Source organism: Symphodus melops, assembly GCF_947650265.1.
Source record: "Symphodus melops genome assembly, chromosome: 16".
In the NCBI taxonomy this organism is placed as follows: domain Eukaryota; kingdom Metazoa; phylum Chordata; class Actinopteri; order Labriformes; family Labridae; genus Symphodus; species Symphodus melops.
This window is the reverse complement of record NC_136706.1, coordinates 3,179,774-3,204,516: the sequence shown is the minus strand read 5'-3', so window position 1 is coordinate 3,204,516 and position 24,743 is coordinate 3,179,774. Positions and strand designations below refer to the sequence as shown.

Sequence of the window (24,743 nt, the reverse complement as noted above, 5' to 3'; positions counted from 1 at the left end):
TTACACCATCATCCATTAAGACTGAGATTGAAATTAAGATTTGCTCCAGTAGGTAATAGCTTCCTGCTATCGATGTCTGAGTGGATTTGTTGTTTAAACCACCTTTTGGATATTATTGCCGAGCACATAAAGTCCATTCTCCCCTAAGATATTCACATCCAGGCCTATAGAATGTCAAATAAAATGTGACTGTGTGCCAGCTTGTAAAATCATATTCTATACTGATCACAGATTTGTCAGAGAAACAATCTGAAATAGTGTGCTATTTGAATAGGGCTATTATCCTATACATTACATTTATTTAAACGTTAGAAAGTTGACAATACTACTCTACTCGTCTAAAGTGTAAAACATGGTAGCTATCTCTTTCTCTTTGCAGGTCTAAGATTCCTAACAAGAAAAAACAAATAGGACCACATAGCTGCACTTTTAAAAACCCTGCACTGGCTTCCTGTTTCTTTTAGAGTTAAGGTCTTTTAATTGTTTTTAAAGCTTTGCATGGCTTTGCTCCTCCATACATCACTGATCTTTTTTTCCTTTTATGTTCCAGCCCACTCACTCAGGGCCTTGAATGCTTACCTTTTAAACATCCCTCATGTGACCCAGGGAGAGAGCTTTCTGCTTTTATGCTCCCAAACTGTGGAACTCACTGCCTCTGGACATCCGAACAGAAAGCTCTCTGTGGGTTTTTAAACATAAACTAAAGACCTCTCTTTTAATTTGGCTTTTAGTTAATTGTGATTTTTGCTGCCTGTATTTTTTCTTTTAATCTCTATTTAATGTCAATACAAAGAATTTACATTCTTTGTATTCTATTGTGTATTGTATGTTTCTGTTGTGAAGGATTTTAGGCTGCATGTTTTATGTATGAAAGGTGTTCATACATGTATATATATATATATATATACATATATATATATATATATATATATATATATATATATATATATCAGAGTTGAGTTGAGTGTTATTCTGCCCTTTTTTCCTGATGCTTTTGATGCATTGTGTGAAGCACTTTGATTGCCTAACTAATAAAATGTGCTATATAAATAAATAAACGTGCCTTGCCCATCCTTGCCCCCCCCCAGAAAAAACCAAGAGGGTGCTGAAGTCTTGTCTTGTCTGAATGTCTGTCTGTCGATCTATCTATCTCTGCCAGCAGGGGGCGCTATTTCGATTCCCAGCGGACGTCGAGTGGTGACGTAAGACGCACTCAGGCGAGCGGACTCAGCCTACACACAGCCCTGTTCATTTTCAGGCCGGGTAGGACCCCAGCAACAACACAGCTATCGGTTCAACCTAAAGAAGATTGGGCTTTACAATCGCCATCCATCCTTTGATTAGACAGCATTTTGTGGAAATACATCACTGCTCGCTGATCAGAAGAAACATCAAGTCGTTGAATAGGTGAGTAACTAGCGGATAAGCTGTGTTTAATCTGCTGTTTTTTTCTGCTTCTCCGCTGCCTAGTTTTATTGTCGCTTTGTTCTGTGTGCAGCAGCCATTTTTAATCGCCTTGTCCTACATTCCCATCCCTGCCGACCGACCGACCCCGAAACCCGAGAATGGTTTTAGAATTATGTGAGCACGGGCCCTGATCGTTTTCTACAGATATCCCACAAATAAATAGCGTGTTAAATAATACCTAACCCCGCTGCACTGAAGCAGTGAAATCCCCCCCTCCACCCCTGGCCTGTCAAGGTTGTTTTGAACATCAAGACTGGATGTTAAACGGGATCTCCGCTACGTCGCAGCTAGCTAATGCTAACTCAAAGCAAACGGATGTATTTTTTGTTACGTCCACGAGAATAAAAAAAAATGAAAACAATAATCCGCCGTTATCTTACACACACTTGCAATATGATAAAGTGATGGTACAAAAGCTTCTTTAGGCCCTTCGTCACTTCCACTCGATGTTTACATAGCCGTTTTTCTTTTTAGCCATTGGCTAGCATCTACGCCTATGCTGCTTAGCAACGACACCTAGCAACGGCACCTAGATTCCTTTTCCACTTTAGGGATTGTAACATTCAAAGAGGATGTTGCGATGTCTTGACAACCTGAAACATCAATTGATTAAATTTTCTTTATGATTAAAAAAAAAATCGTCAAACTTTGTTGTTATTTGGTGTCAGCTTCATGTGCTAGGATTAGCATTCGTATTAGCTTACGAGGGAGTGAGCGACATCGACAATTAAACGATTGAAAAGTCAAAACGGTAATTATTGGACTGTTATATTGCCATTTATTTATTTATTTTTTACCAACAATTTCTGTTGTTTTTGAGTTGTCTGACATTATTGAGGTGGAACATTTTGCAAAATCAAGTGTTAGCTGTCATAGCGTTAGCATACACGCCGAGCTTTTTTTCCCCTCACTTCATTTATTATAATTGGAGGTGGTCCTTGTTGAATCTATGCACGATTATGAATATTAACGTAGTAAACAATATGCCTGACATTAACTTCCCATTACTCGACCTAATCGACTTAAAATGGTGATATTTTTAGCTCTTTTTCACTCCCTGTAAAACGCCTCTGCAGAGCTTTAACTCAGGGGCCTCGGATAGTCTGCTGTTCATTTCTCTGGGTGATATTTAGTTCTGCTTAAACAACTTTGTTATCTTTAAATATAGAATAAATGTCCTCTGTTATAAACAGTGGCATACTATTTGAGTATTTAGTTAGTTGGATTTCGATTAGACAGAGCAGGAAGAGTCTAACACAGGAGAAAAGAATCAGCTTTCTTGGCCTGGTATGTTTAACACAAAATGAATTTAACTTCTGTAGATTGTGCCCTCTGTACAGTGAAACATTAAGTAATAACAATTAGCTAAACAGATATCAACAGGTAATTAAAGACTAATATGTACATGACTAAATCATATAGATTGCAGATATTGTCAGTCAGTCATTGTTGTGAATCAGAGGGGAATGAAAGATACGTTGGTATACTCTGCACTACATCACTGATGATATTTATTTACACAGCTTTCAGTTCATTATTATCAAAACACCAGCTGTGTGCTGCTGGGTCGGACCTAAGTGTAATACAAACAAATAATAAATAAAAAGTGCTCAGTCTGCTCTTACGTTTTTTTCTCTCCACATTTCACATCTCTGATGATTTCTCGTTTTTGATTCTTCAAATAGGATCGTAAATCAATCAACTTTATTGGTATCACAATCGTTTATACATTTAAAATGTATTTCAAAGTGTTTAACATTAAAAGCAGTGTGTTAGGGACACATAAAACAAGGCGCACTTACATGAAATATAAAAATACGCACACACACACACACACATCATAGTTATCACACATGTTTAACTGTGTGTTATTGTTTTTTTTTTAAATAATTTTTTCCACACGCGATATAGCTCTAGCTCTAAAATAATATTCCTCATATTTCAGCCAAGCCTGTCATCCTATGAATGATAGCTTGACTGACGAATATATCAGTGAGTAGTTGCCACGCCTTTATGCTTTAGCGTGATGTTTTATTAAGATATTAGTCAAACTCTTTGCAGCTGAAACTTAGTGATATCATGCCAGATTTGTTTTGTGGTGTTCAGAGCTTCTTATGTGTTTTAACAACATTTTCAGGTTTCTCAGTATAATCTTGCTGTGCATGCTTGAACATTACCACAGTAATTTTCCTATTAGTGTTACTAATTAGGGGAGCACTTGTTGAAATTGTGGTTTCTCTGAGTTATCTTGTTGCACTAGTTTTACTTTAACAGGGAACAAACAATTAGAACTTTATAGGTTAATGCAGGGCAGCACATCGGCATCTTTGGCTTTAATTACAGCTGCTCACATCACACATGCGACACATGGAGCTTAAGACTGTTCCACCAATCATTCAGGTTCACTTTGTGGATAAAGGCAAAAATATGCAAACTGTACCAATCCAGTCAAGAAATGTGATTTTTTTTTTTTCAAAATCAACAATCATGGCATCCAAACTATGCCAAACGTACCGATCGACCCTAAGTATCACCGCTGGTTCCCTTGCACCAGTGGTGATGAAGGACGAACACAAATCGCGCCCCGTTTAAGTTTCCGGTGGATTTCGAGCAAGAAATTTAAATCTGTTTTTCCTGTGCAGGTTCGCGCTTCCTCTCATCATTAGTCTCGTTTTCATCTTGTGATAAAACCCAACATGCCAAGAAGGAACAGAAAAAATGCTGAATGTCCTCCATTGTTGCCCTTTTGCTTAATTATACTGTGTGCCATACTTTTTCTTCATTTAATTTATGGGTGGGGGAATGTGTTGATTTCTCTCCCATTGGGTCAGGACACAGAATAAAATGGAACAAAAATATTAACAAAGACAAAAAATGTAAACCTAGTGTTTCATCAGTTTTTCATTTAACCTGAAGTATCCAAATAAGGAGCGACGTCAGCGCATGATGTGTTTTGTACTCGTATTTTTCTACCTGTTTGGAGACGTGCTGGAATCCTCTCTGATCACTTCAGTGTTTTTTTTTTGTTTGTTTTTTACAGCTGCGATGTTCCTGAGTTCACATTGCAAACACCTGATGATCCAGAAAGCCTTACTCTCACTGATGCAGATTCATGTTTTTATTGCCACTGCTTACTATGTGGCATCCCTCAGCGCTCCACTTTGAAAACAAACGGCGTGATGCTTGGTCACGTATGAAAAAGCAGGTTATTTTTAGCCGTCAAGCTTCAATCGCTTTTGTTGCATGACAACCTTCACGGGCGAAATGTAACCAGCCGTAGCTAATAACTATCAAACAGTCTGTTAAACAAAAGAAATCAGTGCTGTGACTAGCTGCACATATATTTTAGTTTATTTATTGTCTCCTCTGTATGTTATTTTACCAGCTCAGGTTCTGTCTTTGACAGGCCGTTTGGAGAAGTAACCCCCCCCCCCAGTAGGGTGACACTCCCACAGCTGGGTTTGTGTGTGTGTGTGTGTGTTCAGCCCTCTGAGCCTGCTTTCTCAACAGAAACAATCAGACATGGTGCTCGAAAGCCCAAACCACCAGAGTCCTTCCAGAGAGGGGCGTGGCTACAGAAACGGTCAGTTCTGACCAGGGCCGACATAGAGCGGTTTAAAGCTGGCGTGCTGCTATGATGTCACACTATTACGTAGCTGACGCGGTTATGTCCACCCAGCTCACTGCACATCTTCCAAGAAAGAGTACAATTCACTGTGAAAACATGAGCAGCGTGAAGATTCACCGTACCAAAACGGAGGCAGGATGTGGAATAAACCGAAAACTGAAGCACATGTTTCAGGAGCTCTGAGAATTATTTTCAAGTTGTTGAAAAGAGTATCATATGTGATCTTTAATCATTTGTTTCCCACCTTTTTACAGAATCTGAAGGCACTGGGAAGAGGCGCATAGAAAAATTTCCATACTCGATGACATTACATCGCAATGTCCGATCGTTTGGGGCAAATAACCAAGTCCAAGGATGGGAAAAGCAAGTATTCCTCACTCAGCCTATTTGACAAGTACAAGGGAAAATCAATAGAAACTCAGAAAAACACAGGTAAGGATCTATCATCTTCACCATCCGTCTCTTTACTGAATATTTACTCTGCGTCGATTCATCGACTAACCGACTAATCTGTTTTTCTCTCCCAGCAGTTCCGCGACATGGCTTACAGAGTCTTGGCAAAGTGGCCGCAGCCCGGCGCATGCCCCCACCTGCTCACCTGCCGAGCTTGAAATCTGAAAACAAAGGAAACGATCCCAACGTGATTATTGTGCCTAAAGACGGTACAGGATGGGCGAACAAGCAGGAACAACCCGATCAAAAGAGGTGAGAAATCTAGCACCTCGTCTTTCAGTCAAAGTTTACGAAAAGTAAATCACACACACTCACGTTTCTATTGTATGATTTGGTATTTTATTGTGTTACTTTGAAGGTTTTTGTACGATGTTGTTTCCAGTCATCATAACAATTAGAACACAGCTTTGAGCTTTGTGGCGCTCAGCTGCTGTTGTAAAGCTGCTGCCCTGTGTTTACACTGAGTTGCTGTTTTAACGCCTGCTCAGAGGTTCACTCTTCCGTGCTCCTGTGTGACGTCGATGTACCGGTGCTAGCTTTGACCCTTTTTTTTTTTTCTGTCTTGTCTGCAGTTCTATTGCATCAACACCACAGCTGCCGGAGTTGCAGCCGCAGCTGGCTTCACAGAAATCTGTCTCCAATCTTCAGAAGCCCTCACCGGCAGCCAGCCAAGAGGTGTGTGTGTGTGTGCTGCTCGGCCCTTTTTTATTCATTCCTCAATATCACAAGGATTTAGCTTGATCCTTTGTCCTGAATCCAAAGAGCTCCTTCATGTAAAGCTGTGCAGATCTTGATAATAGATACTTTCATACCTTCGCATTTTATATGACTGCATTAGAAGGGTTGTCATAGTAACGCAGTTTCCACTTCAATTCCATACTAGTTAAAAAAAAAAACACGTTACTGATGCCTGTTTCAATACCGCAGCAGCAAATACACACACACACACACACACACACACACACACACACACACACACACACACACACACACACACCAATAAAAGGATTGTAATCAAGCAGCCTTGTTGAAAAAAGTGAAGGCAAAACCGAAGCGCAAAAACCTGCAGTTCCCAAAGTGTCCACTAGAGGCTAGCTGCAAATGCCCAGTCACACAAACAACCGTTCCTAAATGCCTTGTTTAAAATGTGCCCTATTTAATGCAGGTGTATATTAAGGAGTGTGGCACAGTTTGTTTGGAGGGTTAAGGCCCACCTGAGCTGCACCTCTTTGTTACTAGGTTGAGAGAAAGCTCTGTTGAGACAACGTTGTCAAATGTCATTTTTAGGCTTCAAAAACTCCCTTCCGTAACCAACAGATGATGTCACTGAGACTACGTCCAAATTTAATAACAGTCCATGTAATTAACACAACTTGGGCTCATTTGAGAAGCTGCAGCAGAGACTTCACGTGTGTCAGAAGTAGAGCAGGAGCATTATTCTGTGTGAGTGTCCGAGAACACGACCAGTCACCTTTGTTTCCTTCTTTTCCTCAGACCACAAACACAGGTGGACCAAAGCAATGGGCCCAGCTAAATGGAAAGGCAGTAGAGCAAGATGGTGAGTCATCCTCGCTCTGTAATCAAGCATGAAATGTGTTTAAAATGTCATTACATGCTAGCGTTCAAACTGTGACCCCTACGTCTTTGCCACTTAGTAAAATGCTCTTCTTTTTGCTCGAGTCAGACTGACACCGTTTTTTCCTCCTCTTTTTTTTCTCTTCTCATCTTCTTTTAACCACAACATCAGGTTCAAGGGCCTCAAACCGACTTCAGCCCTTCTCTCACGAGGAATTTCCCACTCTAAAGGCAGCTGGAGAACAGGACAAGGCTGGCAAGGAAAGAAGCGGCTTCGATCCGTCGTATGGGCCCGGACCAAGCCTCCGCCCCCAGAGTAGGTCTACGCTCACAGGACTTGGCAGGCTCACACACACGAGATAAACTCTGCTGGAAACAAATGATTAAACTGTCTGTGTGTGAGTTCTGTCTGTCTGGCTTGAACCGCATGAACAATCTCCTTGATAAACTTGAAGAAACGATTCACAGCCTTGAGAGGAAGAGAGCAGATCATTGAGGTTTTATAACTCGATGCTACTGTGTGTCCTTCTTATACACGGTTGTTGTTGTTTTTTTAAAGCAGCTCCACGAGTGACATGCAGGTTTAGTCATTTTGTTTGCACACGCCTCTCTTTCTTCTTAGACGTGACGAGCTGGAGGGAAGGTGGTGGCAGGAACCTTCAGCCCTCGTCCCTGACCCTGGGCCTGCCAGCAGACCCCGAGGGTAAGATCACTGCCCTGGGTGAGAGCGGCACCCCTCCAGCCTCATCTCACCCCCCTTCTGCCACCGCCGCCGCCGCCGCCACCTCTAGCGTAGTGACGGCTCAGTCTCCGGTCCTCGACCCCAAGGAGCCTTCACTGCGACCCGCCCAGCCTGTCCGCAGAACAACCGTCCCCACTGCCCTGCAGTACCAGCTTCACCACACCTCCACTGCTGTCTACCATGACATGTTGCCCGCTTTTGTAAGTAGCCCCGCTCTCTAACAACATACGCGTTTAAAGATGGCGCCTCAGGTTAACAATATGTGCCGCGCCCTGATCTTTGCTCTGTATATTTTCCTGCAGTTTTGATTTTTGACGATCATGTGCCTGATGTATTCCCACTGAACGTTTTTCTCCCTCTGCTGTTTTCAGATGTGTTCCAAAGACACACGTGAAGCCCCAGGTGCAGAAAATGTTCCTACCACTGTTGCAGCCCCCGCCCGATTTGACAGCAAACCCACGTTTAGACAGAGCTACCCCAAACCTGACATTGTCAAGTAAGTGTGAGAGTTGAACCTGAGCGGTTTGAGAACACCTGGCTTTTGTGATGTTGTTATTCATGCCATCTCGTTCCGCAGCGGTGAAGTAAAGAGAGAGACCCGCTTCGCTCGCCCTCCATCTCGACTCTCCTCTCAGCCCATCCGCCGGCCTGGTGAGAGACCGCAGCGCCCGGCCATCGTCAACCCGGAGGACCTGAAGGATCTGGATGAGCTTGACAATGACTGCGAGGATGGATGGGCTGGTAAGTATTAACGGGTTCAACTGCCTCCAACTTTCTCTTTAGGGAATCATGTGATTAGTTTTTTTCACTACCAATCAGTACCTTCAACAATGGACTGACAAAACATGCAAGCAAATTCTGATAAGAATTATGTTAGTTTTAAAATGATGGGATGTAAACTGGTGCAGCTTATCTTGCTTTTTTCCCTCCTTTGAGCACACAGATTTTTTCAGACATATTAGGTAACCTGTGTGTTCGGATGTGATATTATAAGTATAATATGCAACCCAATGCCACTCTCTCTGATCAAAACAAAACTCCCTCAGCGCACCGCCTCCCTCGCTTCCACACCCCTCCCTCAGTGATCCAGCCGAGCGCAGTTATTTGTTGAACTGATCTATTTTCCCGACTCGAGAAAATCTTTTTTTGAAGTTTTTAAGGCCAAACAAAGTTTTTTTTGTTTTTTTTTCTTCATATTGTACTCTTCCGATGACGCACGTCCACTGTCCCCCTACGAAGGTCGTGTGTGTGTGTGTGTGTGTGTGTGTGTGTGTGTGTGTGTGTGTGTGTGTGTGTGTGTGTGTGTGTGTGTGTGTGTGTGTGTGTGTGTGTGTGTGTGTGTGTGTGTGTGTGTGTGTGTGTGTGTGTGTGTGTGTGTGTGTGTGTGTGAGAAACATCTGGCCCCTCAACACGTCTGTTGTTCTTTCAGGACTCCACGAGGAAGTGGATTATAGTGAGAAACTCAAGTTCAGTGATGATGAAGAAGAACACTCCAGTGATAAAAACAAAATGTGGTGAGAAAACTTTCCTCATGGCTCAGTGGGTTTTTTTGGGGGGGGGGGTTTTCTGCTGAAGTAGGCGCACACGTTTAGTCATCGTCCTGATTTAAAAGGGCTCCTGGTTGAATCTGGATGTTTTGCTCTTTAGGGCCGGATGGGAGAGGGAGAGAGAGAACTGCCAATCGTCCCTGAGTTCAGGCGAGGCGTCTTACCCCCAGGACGGCCCTGAGGAGACTTACTCTTTCCAACATCACCACCACGAGTCTCTGAGGAAGAGCAGCGGCAGATATCTCTCCACGGACGCCCCGGTAACCGCACACACGCAGTCTTTAGGATGTTATCCAGTGTTAAAACACATCTCCCTCTTTAATCCCTCTGTGCCTGCTGAGGACAAGGCAACACCACAGAGCATATGCAGCCTTTTCACGCCCTCGAGTGAGATGACCTTGCAGTAACCATAGAGACGTATCTCACTCCTTTTCTTTTGCTCAGCAACGGGAAAAAAAGGGTGTGAAAGACATAATAAAAATGAGTTTGCTTCAGCTTGCTTGGCCTGTTTCCATGTGAAGAATTGATAATTAAAGACAAATGTTTATGCCTCTGTAATTATTATTTTACAAAACAAGGCTTCGAGGTCCCCTGTGTGAGTGGGTGGGCTTAGCAGGCAAAATAACACAGGCTATCCTGGCAGTTATTTTCACATTAAACAGACACAGGACTGCGTATGCTTATAATCCTTCCTTCTCATGTTTCCATCATTTTAGAGTCATGAATCATTTTAAATCTGAAGGCTCTGTACACCCACACAGAGTTCAGAGAATGTTTAGACCTCCCAGGACTTTGTGGGTTCGGACCTCTTAAAACTGGACCGCTCACAAAATCTCAGTCAAATTCGACTTGAGAACTTGAGAGGCAATGATTGTTTTTCTAGTACTACAATGCAGAGCGTCATGGAGACGGTGTTGAATTGGCAAGTGCGTGCTCGGCTGTGAAACCCAGAATTCTTCGAGCATCAGTCTCCCCGCTTTAACGGCATCTCTTCCATCTCCAGGCCGTGCAGAAAACTCAAGGCGAGCCACCGGCGGAGCAGGATGAACACCAGCGTCAGTCCCAGGGTCCGGCCAGGGCCAAGTACGTGTCCCCCGAGCTGTCGGAGGCCGTGGAGAGGGCCCGCAGGCGCAGGGAGGAGGAAGAGAGGCGAGCCCGAGAGGAGCGGCTGGCTGCCTGTGCTGAAAAACTGAAAAAGCTGGACGAGAAATTTGGAAAGACCGAAAGGCAGATGTCAAAGACGGAGGAAATCCAGAAAGATGGAGAGGGCAAAGAAGCTCCTGTCTCTCCACCCAGGGAGCAGAGCAAAGGCCACCCGGACACCTGGCAATACAGCACAAAGGGTAAAACTCTTCATTTAAACCCACATGGTTAACTTGAGCTGTGACGGTTATAAAAGTCAAATCTAAGAAGTTTTCTGTGTCACATCATCTCCAGATGGAAGTGATGGCGCTTCGGACAACTCTCCCGGCCACAGTTACCGAGAGGAGCCTGGATTCTCCAACTACCGTGGCAGTGAGGACGATAGCCAGGAGCCGTCCTCCCCGTCTGGAGACTACAACGGACGCCATCCCTCCAAACCCATGCCACCCCGCTTTCAAAAGCAGCCACAGCACCAGCAGCAGCAGCAGCAGCAGCAGCAGCAGCAGCAGCAGCAGCAGCAGGTGAGTGACATAAAGTCCTCATCGTTTACTAGTGGCTGCTTTATGAGAAGAGATTTTAACAGTCTTCAGCTCACAAACAAGAACAGCAGTGGGCCAAGTGAAGGGTTTTGACCTCTGATTTGGATGATTCTCCTCTGATCTTATGTCACTGGGTTTACAGTTACAGTTTTTTTTTCTTGAATAGACTGTTTATTATTCAGAGACACGGTATGTTGATGTTTCATGTGATGTGAAACATTCTTCCTGTAAGAATTTTTTTACCCCACTATTTTTTGAAGTAATTCCTTGCAGGCTGCCGCATTACCATCCTTACATTTAATATTAAGCACAGAAGATTTTAAAATTAGTGATGCTCCGATGTATCAGTGTTCTTCAATACTCGCCCTATTGTCAGACGTTGGATAATAATAAGCGTGCTCTGATGTCAGTAGATGATGTCATGTCGGGTCAGTTCAATATTGTTGTTGGTTTTTTTTTATTGCACAGTAGACATCGTGTGTTGGACTGAATCTTTTGTTTTTCGTGGTTAAATGTCAGAATCCGTTTTGATTGCCAGGACCACTTGCACATAAAAAACCAATCAATTCACCCAAATAAGTTTGTAATGAAATTCAGTTGGCTTTTCACAATCAGTGCTCTCTTTCCAAAAGTGTCTGAATTGTCTTAGTGTAACTCTCCTAACGTCTGCCTTGAAGCAGTTACCGTGAGAGAAAAGAAGTCTACATTAAAGTCATTTTAAATGGGGGGGGGGGGGGGGTCTGCGGTGGGTTTAGTTCTGATCCTCATGCGAGTGTTTTGCTTGTGAACTTCAGGAACAGGTGTACAAGATGCAGCACTGGCCGCAGTCCGGTCACCCGGCCTCGTCTGGCTCAAGCCACAGCCAACGTGGCTACTATCCATCACATGTCCTCGGGTTTGATCCCCGCTGGATGATGATGCCGCCTTTCATGGATCCACGCATGGCCCAAGGACGATCCCCTGTGGACTATTATCCAGGGGCGGTCCACTCTTCAGGTAAGCAATGAACCCAGTAAACGAGCGCAGGTCTGTAAATGTGAAAGTAAGAAAAGGTCACGTGGTTTCTGGAGTATAAAAAAACCGTATTGTTTTATTTTCAACAGGAATGATGAAACCCATGATGCATCAGGACCACTTGAATAGTCCTGGTTCTGATGAGGGATGCCACCATCCCAGCATGCACCAGGAGAGAAGAGCCCCTTCCACTGAGCCTTACCCTATTTGGAACCAAGATGGCTACCCCTTACGCAGCTTTACTCCACCTTACCAGAGACAGCATGAAAGCTCAGATGGTGGGCAGCCGGATGACAGGTCGGTTATAAGTGAAATTGTGAATTTTAGAGGAATGAGGCTGATTTTAAAATGTTGTCATATTTCAGGTCAAAACAGTACTTGGATGATTACTTCTTTTATTTATTGCATTCATGTGACAGTGTCTTTGACCAGAGCTGTTATTTCAGTGTAGACAGGGTCTAAGAAGTTCCTCTCACTACAAGTTTTCTTCTAAGCAGATTTCAGTAGTGGAGCTCACCTCACAGATTAGTGTTAAAGTGTTTTAACACATTTACAAGACTTGGAAACAATTCCAGGATTTTTATGGCTGAGCTGCATACATGAATTTTCCATCCCATCTTGACCCAGAATTTTTGCTCCTTCCATCTGGTATGAAAAAAGTCACTCTTTGAGGAACATATTTGAATAAGTAAATCAGGAAGATTACAGTGGCCGGATGTCCATTTATAAAAATAAAAAAAATCAAAGATACTTCCAGGAGTGTGTGTGAAAACAAAGTGACCTTACTGTCTTTTTTCTACAGAAGTGATTTGGCTGGCTCCCAACAGGACTCCTATGAAGACCGAGCAAACGAGTGCTTAAACCAAGACGATCTCCCCCATCACGCCTACCAGAGTCGAGGCTCAGACAGGGAACACAGACACCGTGACCAAGGCTTGCTGACCACTGCCCAGAACCTCTCGCAGAATCACGCAGACAGTGAATACCCAAAACAAGACTCCCGAGAAAAGCATCTGAAAGATGGCCCCGATTCACACGATGAGATCTTGGATGGCTCCAAGGACAGCTGGAAAAGAGACGGCGGTCAGAAACAAGATGAAAGACTCGGCAACGCACCGACCCAGTGGTCCGAGTCCAGTTCCAGCTCCAGCAGCAGTGTCAGCCAGCCGTCCGAGACCAGTGGGCGCACTCTGATCCGCAGAACTGGACCCATCAAGAAACCAGTTCTCAAGGCTCTTAAAGTGGAAGACAAAGAAAATGAGAAGCCCAAACCTGAGCCTGAGGAGAAGACAGTCCCTTACCGCCTGGAGAAAGAAATCCTTACTAATGTTTACGACTTAAAGAAAGACAACCAGCCAGCCAGCAGCAGGCGCTCAGCTTCACCTGTTGTCGAGAAACAGCCAGAAGAGAGGCAGCGCCAGTCACCAGCTCCCGCAAAAACAGAGAGGCCTTTGAGCACCCACAGTGACGACTCCCCAAAAGAGAACGCCTGGGACAGCGGGAAGAGCCAGTCGCCCAGAGAAAGCCAGGAAAACCGCGAGCCCCACGCACCGCGGCGCAACAACTGGATCTTCATCGACGAGGAACAGGCCTTCGGCGCAGTCAGGGGAACCGGCCGAGGCCGCAGCCGGGGCTTCAGGGAGTTCAGCTCGAGAGGTGGAACCCGGGGCGGCCGAGGCGGCGACAATCTCCGAGGGTCTTATAACAACAACAACAACAGCAGCAGCAGCGGAGCCCAGCGCACAGGCAGAGGCCGAGCCGTTCCCCGAGACCTCATCAAGGTGGAGGAGTTCCAGCGAGGCAAGCCCAGAAGGCGAAATGTCAGCGAGACTTTGAGTGAAGCCTCCGAGTACGAGGAGCTGCCCAAGAGGCGACGCCAGAAGGGATCTGAGAATGGAGAGGGTTACACAGAGTCTGGAGAAGTCCGTAAAGCCGACAGAGACTCCTGGAGGTCCAACAAGGTGTACGCGGAGGACCAAGCCGCCCAAGATCCACGAGATAAGACCAAGTCCAGCCGAGGTTTCGGAGGTCGCATGCTTCCCCCCAGACTGAACACCGCCGGGAGTTACAGTCGAGGCTTTGGAGGATCGAGGGACATTTCTACTTGGAGGGGGCGTGGACCCCAGTTCAGTAGCGGTGGCGGCTCCATGCAAGAAAACGGATACGGTCCCGGAGCCGAGACAACGTACTCCCGCAGACCCCCCGTGGAGCGCGAGGCTCTAAAGTACGCCCCTAAATTCACCGGCTCCTTCATGGAAAACGGCACCGAGGAGCGGGAAGGCGAGTACTACATCGACAACGACAACCCAGACAGACAGATGTTGAGGAGACGCCGCCCACCCCGTCAAGACAAACCGCCAAGGTTCCGACGACTTCAGCAAGAACGTGAACCGGGCTCCAACCAGTGGACGAGCGATGAGTATATCAACGGTGACTTTGCAAATCCCTGGCCGAGCCGTTCCAAAGGCAGCGCGGAGGAAACCTGGCCCAGCGGGCACTACACCGGCGGACGACCCGGCCAACACGGTCAGACCGAGGATTGGGAGACGGGGTCAGAGAACAGCGACTTTGGCGACTGGAGAGAGAAGCGCGGCGGAAGCGGAGGCCAGGCTCCGCAGGGACACGGCGACGCTCCCTCGGACTCGGGTCACAACGACCCGTCCTCCGGGGAGAAGAGAGAGCTTTGCAAGAGAAGCTTCTCCAGCCAGAGGCCGCTGGTGGAGCGGCAGAACAGGAAAGGAGAGCCGTCGCTGCTGGAAGCCAGCAGGATGGTGCGCACGCCTGACCCACCGACGTCCACCTCCAGCCGGAGTGACAGCTGGCAGAACGGAGGCACGACGTGCAAGAGGTGAGCGAGCAAAAGACCGGATCAAGTACACCATTCATGTCCTCTAAACGTGCATGGACATGTTCTTTGTTCAGTGTCTTGTTTTAGTGGTTATTGCTTGAAATGCAGCAGCAGTATTTCTGTTTATTTGGCTGATACTCTTAAAGTGACAGTAACAGGGTTTTTTTAAGACGCCAATTCTGCACACATTTAGCTTCCTCAAAAGAAAGAATCAAAGTTATGATATGAACAGTTTGTTGTGCGCTGTGGACTCGTCTGCTCGATGGTGATCGCTCATAGAGTCAGAGTGGAGGATGTGCAGGGGGTCAGCACTCTGTGGTCGTGCCTGACACAGGCCTGCAGAGAGGTTTTCACTTGCCCCTCATTTATTAGCGCTAGCCTCCTGGGTTTGGATTGAATTTGACACATTCCAGTAATAGTGCTTTTTTTTTAATGGAGTTGATTCAAACAGCGGTATAATGTGGACAGTTTGTTCTGTGGACACAGCGCCATCCTGCTGCATCGGTTAAGGATTTAACCATGTCTCTCCTTTCCCTGTGTTTCAGTAGAGGCCCAGATGAGTCAGGCCCGGTCTACAGCATCGAGCAGCAGGAGGAGAGGGAGCCCACGGAGTCCTCTGGGAAGAAATTAGAAAAAGAGCTGAAGCAAGGAGCTGTGAAGACGGACATAGTCGAACCTCTGTCTCAGTACGAGCTCAGCAGCTACCCGAGTAAGTCCAGTGTTTTAAAGCTATCACGCTGATAGAAATAGTAACATGGGTTTTAGATAATGCCCAGTCATGCATCTCTTACCTTCTTATTCATTGGCTGTTTTGTAGTTGAGGGAGATCTTGGGGGACCCGTGTCGGCCGCAGATGGATACCAGGATGCCCTGTCCAAAAAGCAACGGCGCCCCCAGGAGGATGACAGGAGGAGGAAGGAACAAGTAAATGCTGTGAGTTCACGTTACGCAGTGCAGCTGCTTGAAAAAGGATCGCGAGCAAAGCGTTGATTAAACAGTTCTGAATGTTGCCTGCTTTAAGGTGCCGGTGAAGAACAGGAGCATCGCATCCAAGATACCGCCGCGCTTCGCTAAAAAGCAGGGCAGCATGAGCCTGGAGCAGCCTGAGGAGGCGCTCACTTCTAACAACCTAGGAACTGAAATCTGGGAGACCAACAGCTCAGGTAATTGTCCCCCCTCATTAACTGTACATCCCTTTATATTCACTACAGATACAATGAGATATTAAAAGCACCTGTGACATGAGATGAAGTTTACAGATCATCACCTGAACTTTCTAAACAATCAGTGTCATATAGATGGTGTTAGTCACCTTATCATGAAGGGGCTCTCTATAAAACCAGACATCTGATTGGCAGTTTTCACTAATGGGATCATTTTTCTTTTCTGTTTTTAGCTCTCTCTGTTCAGTCTTCAGGAGGTGACTCGTGGACCAAACAAGTGTCCTACACTGGAAGTGAGCCAAACTCTGAGGTAAGATTATAAAATAATCCGCTATTTCCTATATATTACCTTTAATCCTATATCTCGCAAACGGAGAAATGTACAGTGTTACAGCAGGATAGCAGAAGAAAAATCACACTGTGCAAAATTAAATGATATATATATAAAAAAAGTGCTTAAAAAAAGAGCCAGTACCTTGCAAGTTTGTAGGGTTAGATCATCAATCTAGCATGTTCCTCTTTACATCCTTTTCTCCACAAAACAAAAACTGAAGGAATCTGGTCGCTTTCAGAAACCTAAGCAAATAATTTAGTGTCCACTTGTTCCTTGCCAGGACTCTGACGCTGGCCCCGAGCAGACTAAAGAACAGCACAAGCCGGGGCCCATCGGGAACGAACGCTCCCTCAAGCACCGCAAAGGTTCGGAGGGCGTGGATCGTCTGGAAGGTGGCCCCATCACACCGGTCAACGGCGTGGACCTCCACGTGGACTCCGTGCTGCCAGTGCCTCCCATCGAGTTCGGAGTCAGTGCCAAAGACTCGGATTTCAGCCTTCCACCGGGCCCCGCCCCGGTGCCCGTGTCCAATCCGGTGAACAAGCTGCAGGATGCACTCACCACCAATGTGAGAGACGACTTTACACGTTTCTGAAAAATGTGTATCGGCTCGTGTGACACCTGATCAAATCAGATAGAAAAGTGATTTAAATTAATCCTGAACTTTTTTTTTTTCTAAACAGACTGCTCTCAATCAGAGTATCCCCATGCTGCGATCCAACCACCTGCAGCAAGGCATTAACCTCAACCCCATCTCCTTCCCCAGTGCTGACCTCACACTCAAGGTATTTCAATTACAACCCCGCAGAGGAATCATCTGCAGACATCTTCTGTACATTGAACCGCGTGTGTAATTTGTGTGCTCGTACGTTCATTTCAGCTTTAAACGTTTTTAATTTCTCAGATGGAATCAGCCCGGAAGGCGTGGGAGAACTCTCAGTCGCTCCCTGAGCAGGGCTCTCCTGGCGGGGGCGCCTCAGGTGCGCAGCCTCCCTGCAGCGTTGGCTCATCCAGCGGCGTCAGCTACAGCACATTTGGAGGGGTCTCCATGCCTCAGATGCCTGTGGCTTCAGTCGCACCTTCCATGTCCATGCAAGGTAACACGGCTTCTAATCACTGACAGATGAGGGCTCAACATTTACATAAAGCGAAACTTACTCCGTGTTTTTCTTCCAATAGGTAATCACATCCCTCCGTTGTATCTGGACGGTCACGTCTTTCCCAGCCAGCCACGCCTCGTTCCTCCAACCATGACCCAGCAGCAGACATACCAACAGGTAGAGATGAAAACACTCTTCAACACAGGCACATGCTTGATTTAGTGTTTGAATTGTTTTTACAGTAAATATGTTCTCCCATTCAGGCTGCTGCAGCCCAGCAGATCCCCATCTCTCTGCACACGTCTCTTCAGGCTCAGGCTCAGTTGGGGCTACGTGGCGGTCTACCTGTCTCACAATCTCAGGAGATGTTCAACTCAATCCCCCCCTTCAGGTACTGCCACCGCGAAGTATTCCTCTTATTTTCACTTCATCATACATCATGTATGTTGGAACCACGATTTACTCTCCACTCATCCTGTGTTCCCCTTGCCTTTCAGGTCCCAGGTCTACATGCATCCCAACCTGTCCCAGCCCAGTCCCATGGTGCTGTCCGGCGGGGCCCCTCTCAAGGGACCCTACTCGGCTTTCCCTGGCATGCAGCCCTCAGACATGGTCAAGCAGCAGTCGGGCTCACACTACCAGCCAATGAACGGCAGCCAGCAGCTGGTCTACGACAGCCAGATGAACCAGGGCCCGGGCATGGGCTCCTCTCAGCTGATGGACTCCCAGCTCATCCAGGTGAGCGGATTAGTGAAGCAGCCTGAAAGCTCCTGTGAGGAGTGAATGAGTAGCTATGAGACCGGCTGAAATCAGTCCAGATTAGTTTGTATGACCTACAAAAACAACAGACAGCTGGTAACAAGTTAACTGTGTTTGGTACATGTGATAGTTAAAGAAAAAAAACGTAGGAGATTTTTTTAGTCAGTAAACAAAATATCCACAAGTACAGGACGATGTTACCACTGAGGGCGACGGGAACGGGAAAGTTCCTCACAGGAGCTTTAAGGTGCTCGACTAAGTATCGACACCACTGAAGTTGTTCGGCCCCCACTGTTTCTGAAAGTTCTTGAAGTATAGTCAGTGACTAAATAAAGACGGACGAGGCCTGAACCTCTGCCACCTGTGCTGACTTATTGTGAATTTGGAGCCTGCGCATGAGGAAGAGCCAACGCACATTTAAACGTACAGATCCATCAGGTCAGTGCGGCCCACAGCATCACAGAATATAAATCGCTTGGCTTCACTTAAGGCGATGTGTCGTGCCGTCCATTCTTTATACAGTCAGGTGTCCAATCCTGATCACCTTGTAAAGACGTTTTATATTAACGATTCATTTTCCTGCAGGTGACCATGCCTCTGCCCGGCTCTCAGCTGCGCTACGGCTCAGCCCAGCAGCACCTCATCCTCCCGCAGTCGATCCAGCTGCAGCAGGGACAGAACCTGTCAGTCGGTGCTCCACGCCGGATGTTGCCGCCTGGCTCTCAGCCTGGTGTCATGACCGGCAGTCGAGAGGTGAGATTTTGTTTTTATATTTATTGAAATCAAGAACTGTTCTGATCAAACATCAGAGCAGTTCAGGGGCCTGTTTCCACTAACGCCATTTATTGCGCTGGCAGCACACGTTATCAATTCACAACCGCGTTCTTGCTACCGAACCAAAGATGTTTAGCATTCAGCTCGGCGACTCGAGTTTTTAATTTTTTTTGTCGGCGCTCTCACAGCGTTGCACTCGTCAATGGCTCTTCTCCCTCACCGACCAATCATAAGTCAATTCATCAGTTTTGTCGTCGACACTGGCGGGGGAGATGATTATTTCACTTCTCCTTCGAGAGAACAGTTTCCAGATCCAGAGCTGCTTCTAAAACCTGAACACGATTCTTCTACTTTATTACCTGCAATAAAAGTCTAACGCTAACTACAGAGGGAGGGAGAATTAAGCGTCGGTAACCTAGCAACAATAAGCTCAGGTGAGAAGCCCGCGTTTAAAGCACCGTTAATGGACACAGGCCCTAAAAAAAAAATTCAAATACAATTGCTGCATTTTTCTTCTCTAATTAATTAATCCTCATTGACAATGTCAGTGCTTTCATCTTTATTCCCAGGGCTCACAGATGGAAATGAAAGGTTTTCAGTTTGCTGATAAGCCGAGTCATTCCCCTGGCTTATCAGGAGGCTCCTACAGGTGAGTGTGCCACGACAGAGTGAACCTTTGTACAAGCACGTCTTATATGAGATGTGACGAGTCACAAATACACATTTTAGGAGTTTGAAATGACAATAGCATCCGTTTTTATCTTCGAACATGAATTTGTTCCTTGGATTGTAAAGTCATCTGCCGTCCTTGTCCTCCTCAGGCCCGGCTCTGCCAGCCCCAGCGGGAAGCCCTCTGGTCCTGGGGGGCCCGTCGGTCCTCTGCCCACACACTTTGCTCAACAGGTGTGTATTTCTCAAATATATTGATATATAAATAAAAACAGTGAGATGTGTTTAATGTGGACAATTTAAATCTCTGATCTCTGTTATTTATCTGCAGCTTGTTTGTAAGAATAGAAATGAAGTTTTCGTTAAGCAACATATTGTAGAACATGACACAGGATCAGTTTTTTTAACGTTTGGAAACATTGTGATTTAAAAAACAACAGTTTTTTTTAATGCCCTGAAATACAAGCATGCTAACTATTTGTTTTCATTCATGTCCAACCCCTTCACCTATCATCCCCCCCCCTCCCCTCCTGCTCACCCATGACCACCAGGTCCCCCCTGCTCAGGGCAGCATGGTGATGCACATGCGCCCCCCCACCACTGGCCCTTTCCCCAACCCCATCCAGAGACCCGTCATGCAGGTCAACAAGCCTGTCATCATCCGCTCCCCCCCTTACCCCAACCCCGGCCGCGACCCCTCCCACTCCACACCTCCCTCTGCCCCTGAGCCCCCCGTTAAAGGGCCAGAGGATGGCATGAAGGTGAGCCACCCACTGTAAATATAGGTAATTTGATTTTATCCATTTTTCTTTCTCTCTTTACCTTTCTTACTGTGTGCTGTTAGTGTTTGTATGTACTTACACTGGATACCATTTCTTCTGCTGTCAGACTGATTCTTAGCATGTCATTATTCTACACTGTTTATAGTATGACTGGTAATATTTATGAGTCTGCTAATTTTACATCATTTAAAAATGTGTCCTTTCTATCAGCTAAAATAACTATGAGCAATGTGACAGTTGTAACTTTTGTTTTCCTTATTTTAAGAAACTGTGCATGAAGCTGCTCATGTGTTTGGAGGGTTTAAAGCTGATCGATATCATGTGACAATAATGTTTCAATAAGAATGGATCAGTAACAATCCTTTGTTGATGTCGTAAGGACTGTAAAACCCAGAATACAAGGGGCGCACTCACACTAGACGAAGTGCGCTGTCTGAGCCAGCCCACTCTTTCAGCAATGCGTCGTCTTCAGTGAATTTTACAGTAATAACTTGAGTTGAGCAAATCAGCATTTTTAGGGTTGTGTTCTTTAGTCGAGCTAAGTTTCTTATCTGACTGTTTGATGAAGAGTGAACTCATATTTAACACAGTCAGTCACTGCCAAAGCTGCTTTTAGGAGACCTATAAAATGAATCAGCCAAGTAGCTGTGAAAAATGTCAGAAAAGTCTGCCAGTGAAGAAATGAAAACGCCTGTGAAGAACCTTCCTCCTGGTTGCTGAGCGTCAGCTTTGACTATCCAAAACAAGAGTGTGTGTGCGTGGGTGGGTGGGGTCAGGGCGCGGCCACACTTGTGACCCTCCTCTGTCTTTTTCTGTGTGCAGAATAAAACCCTGCGAGACGTGCGCAAGGCAGTGGGCGAGATCAAGACACCACCCGGGGGCATGACCAGCAAACTCCAGGAGCCCCCCCTGCCCTCCACAGGGCAAGCCAAACCAGCACGCACTGGAGCCATCAAACCCCAGGCTGTCAAAGTAGAGGAGGGCAAGGCATAACTATGGACCTTCAAAAAAATCCTCATCAACACCCAGCCTGCCGACACAAAGCCCCTCCCCCCCCGACCAACATCTGAGTCTGCTGAGACCCAGCTTACCCAAGGGGGGGGGGGGGGGCTTCAAGCAGACAGCTTACTGAATTACTCTTCTTGAACTGTCAGAACTGGACACTATAATTTCACACCACGTATAGAGATATATAAATATATATAAATATATACATAGACACAAACAGTCTTTTAAGCAGATCTCTTCAAGGTCCTCTTTAATTTATTATGAGTCACTTTTAAGGGGAGATTAGTGAGAAGAAGAAAAAAAAAAAATCTTTTCTTTTCTTTTCTTTTTTTTTTTTGTTTCTCTCCGAGGTGGGGAAAAGGAAAGTGACCAATTCAGACACGTGGTTCATTTTCACACCATTTTGCCAAACTGTCCTGACTTCCTGTTTGTGGTCAGTAGCCCTTAAGACCAGGCAGACAACTTACACAGCGGACTACCAGAAGAAGAGTCTGTTTTCATATTTTTAAACACATTTGAAAATGCAGTGGGGCACTTTTTTTTTTTGTTCTTTTTTGTTCTTTTTTTTCATTGGCGTTTTTACTCAAGTCATTAAATATTCAAGTCATCACCCACTCCTCCTCTTGCTAAAGGACTCCTTTTTATTAACCAATGAAAAATTAATGTCTAATTTGTGGACATCATTGCATGTCAACACGTTGGAAGTCCCCCCCTCCCCCCTCCTCCCTTTTTTTGAAATGCACCTGGCCCATCCATGAACTGCCGGCTTTGATTGGTGGAAATGATCTCCTCTTCTCTTAAAGCTCTGTTCTTTGCTTTTTATGTTCTGTCGCTCGCTCTCCTCTGTAAGTCAAATGACACCCCCCCAAAAAAAAAAAAAGTGGACATATTTTCCCCAAATCATGTCGCTTCCACGGGAACTTCAGTGTGTGCATGTGACCTGCTGGACGTGTGTAAACTGGCAGCAACATTTCACAACAAAGACTGCACCTGAACTCGGCCTTCATTGTGCTGCCAGTGACTGCCTGGATTCACCGAACGACCAAGCTGGCAAGCCTTTTCTTTTTTGGAGCTCAATGTGAAGTTGAATACGTGGGGGAATGGGGAGGGGGTTCATTTGCGGTTGGTGTAAAAGACCCCGCCCCGCCCCTCCCCCCCTGCAAAATAGCTGATTGAAATGTGTGCTTTCTTATCGCTTTGTTTGGGTTGTAATTAATCAAATTGTCTGTTGATGAACATGTGATGTAAGTGATGATTTTTAAGCCCCTCGGCCTCGGGGAGGTTTTTGCTTTTTTTTTTTTTCCTTTTCATGGCTCTTAAAAGACTCTGACAGTACGGTAGGGGACATCATTTGATTATTCTGATCTCTGAGATGGCACGAGCAATAAATGCAGCCGAACTATAATCACAATCGGGGTCCAAATAACGTTTTGCTGTTCGAAGCTAATCACAACCGAGGGGCGTTTGCTGTTGCTTGCTGCATTTAAAAAAACAAAAACAAAAAACAACCTGATCTTCGCTTACGCTTTTCTTCATTTTTTTTTTCTTTTTTTTTTTTGCAAGCACTGCATTTCCAGTGGATTACGAAGGACTTTTTAAAGTGTTTGTTCTATTTGAAAATGTGAAGCTGTTTGGATTCTCATTTATTTTAGTTTGTTCTTTTTCGTAACAGACACTTGTTTTGAAGCTCATAATGTCATAACTGGTTCAATGTTACTGCTCACCGTGCGGCTCCACCACACTACAAACTGTTGCGACTTCTCTTTATGACAGTGTTTCACTGGTATATATGTATATGCATACTTAACTGTACAGTCAGTCGAGCCTTGCCAGCGAGGAGGGGGTTTAGACCCACATTTCATTTTAGATATTGTGGCACTGTAAAGGACTAAATGTTGAAAAGGTCACTGTGTTCTCAGAATGGACTACTTTCACTTGTTGATAGGTTTATCAGGCTTGGAGTGCTTCTATCTCTCTCTCGCGCATCTTATCCCTTACTGTAAAAGATCTCAATGCTTCATCATTGTATCTGCACCAACATATTGCCCTGACTTCTATTTTTTTTTTCTTTCTTTTTTTTTTGTACTTTTAAGATGCATATTTCATTTGTGTCAGAGGACCAGTGCTTTCTACCGCTGATCCAGCGTTCTATTTATCCCACCTGATCTTTATCCTTTCAGATATTTGGTCCTTACTCGCCCTTGTAAAAAAAGAAAAGAAAAAAAAGAGCTTATTGAAAGAAAAAAGAAATAAAGCAGTTGTGATTTCTTAAATGTACCGTTGATTCTGTATTCTCACTTTGTCATATTAAAAATCATGCATCAACTCTTTGTGAAAGCAGAAATTGCGGGGGGATTATTTTATAGCGGCCTTGAACACAGTTAAGAAGAAAACACCTACATTGACATGTTGTTTAAAGTGATTTATAATCATTGTTTATGGTATGGGGGAGGGGGGGGTCTTAAATATTAATATGAAAGAAGTTCAAGTTGACTTAATTCAGGCAGATATCTTGTTCTGGGCTTATTCACTGCCTCACTGATGTGTCTGTAGAGGAAATGGAATCAACAAATATCAACGCTATCCACCATGGCCTCCGGGGGGCGTGTGGGAGGCAGTCTGGTTTGCATGAGGTCGCACACATTTTTTTTTGTGTGGGGTAAATGCTTCTGTTTTTAAATGTGCAGCATTTCTGAATATGCTGCACGTTTTTCTAAATGTTTGTTTGATCAGTTGCTGAGTGTTTGACCTTTATCGGCCACCGTACAAAATGGACACACCCTAATTTGTAATTGTCTTTTACACAACTTCTAGATTTCATCATTACTTTAAAGGAAAAAGATCACACACTAAGAGATTGACTTTTAAACCCACTCGTAAATTGAAAGTACAGTGAAGTTTCTCTTTGCTTTTAAACATGTTATTGTTCCATATAACGTCCATATATCATACATTAAAAATAGAGAGACAAGATACAGTAATGCCACAGGAATGATGCACCTTTTTAATTGAAGAAGTGACAGCAGAGTAACAGAACACCACGAAACAAACTTTATATAACTTTACACGTAGCAGTTTTAATAAACAGAACTAAGGTAACATATGTATTATATATATATATATATATACAAATGTTCAGCTCCCCCCTTTTTTTCCACAATAATCCTCCAGTCCATTTAATGATGGGATCCATCTAGT

The 24,743-nt window shown here is 45.1% G+C and overlaps 1 protein-coding gene across 8 annotated transcripts; it reads left to right on the top strand.

Annotated features, from left to right (window-relative positions):
- Positions 1–1,191: 1,191 nt before the first annotated feature.
- Positions 1,192–23,870, top strand: prrc2b (proline-rich coiled-coil 2B). 8 transcript variants are annotated; one of them, XM_079364478.1, is made up of 31 exons: positions 1,192–1,407; positions 5,350–5,527; positions 5,623–5,800; positions 6,121–6,223; positions 7,043–7,106; positions 7,296–7,439; positions 7,746–8,065; positions 8,237–8,361; positions 8,443–8,606; positions 9,295–9,379; positions 9,513–9,672; positions 10,416–10,755; positions 10,850–11,076; positions 11,889–12,090; positions 12,198–12,405; positions 12,911–14,956; positions 15,505–15,665; positions 15,774–15,889; positions 15,978–16,119; positions 16,353–16,429; positions 16,713–17,021; positions 17,137–17,238; positions 17,358–17,550; positions 17,633–17,730; positions 17,817–17,944; positions 18,051–18,291; positions 18,898–19,065; positions 19,635–19,735; positions 19,908–19,989; positions 20,307–20,516; positions 21,360–23,870. In XM_079364478.1, exons 2-31 carry the CDS (start codon positions 5,413–5,415, stop codon positions 21,528–21,530), a joined length of 6,780 nt encoding a protein of 2,259 aa, XP_079220604.1. In that variant the 5' UTR covers positions 1,192–1,407; positions 5,350–5,412; the 3' UTR covers positions 21,531–23,870. The 8 variants fall into 8 exon arrangements, with proteins under 8 accessions (XP_079220604.1, XP_079220609.1, XP_079220603.1 ...); XM_079364483.1 differs by having other exon boundaries at positions 1,193–1,407; positions 5,626–5,800; positions 15,502–15,665; positions 16,734–17,021; positions 19,656–19,735; XM_079364477.1 differs by having other exon boundaries at positions 1,193–1,407; positions 5,626–5,800; positions 15,502–15,665.
- Positions 23,871–24,743: the final 873 nt, after the last annotated feature.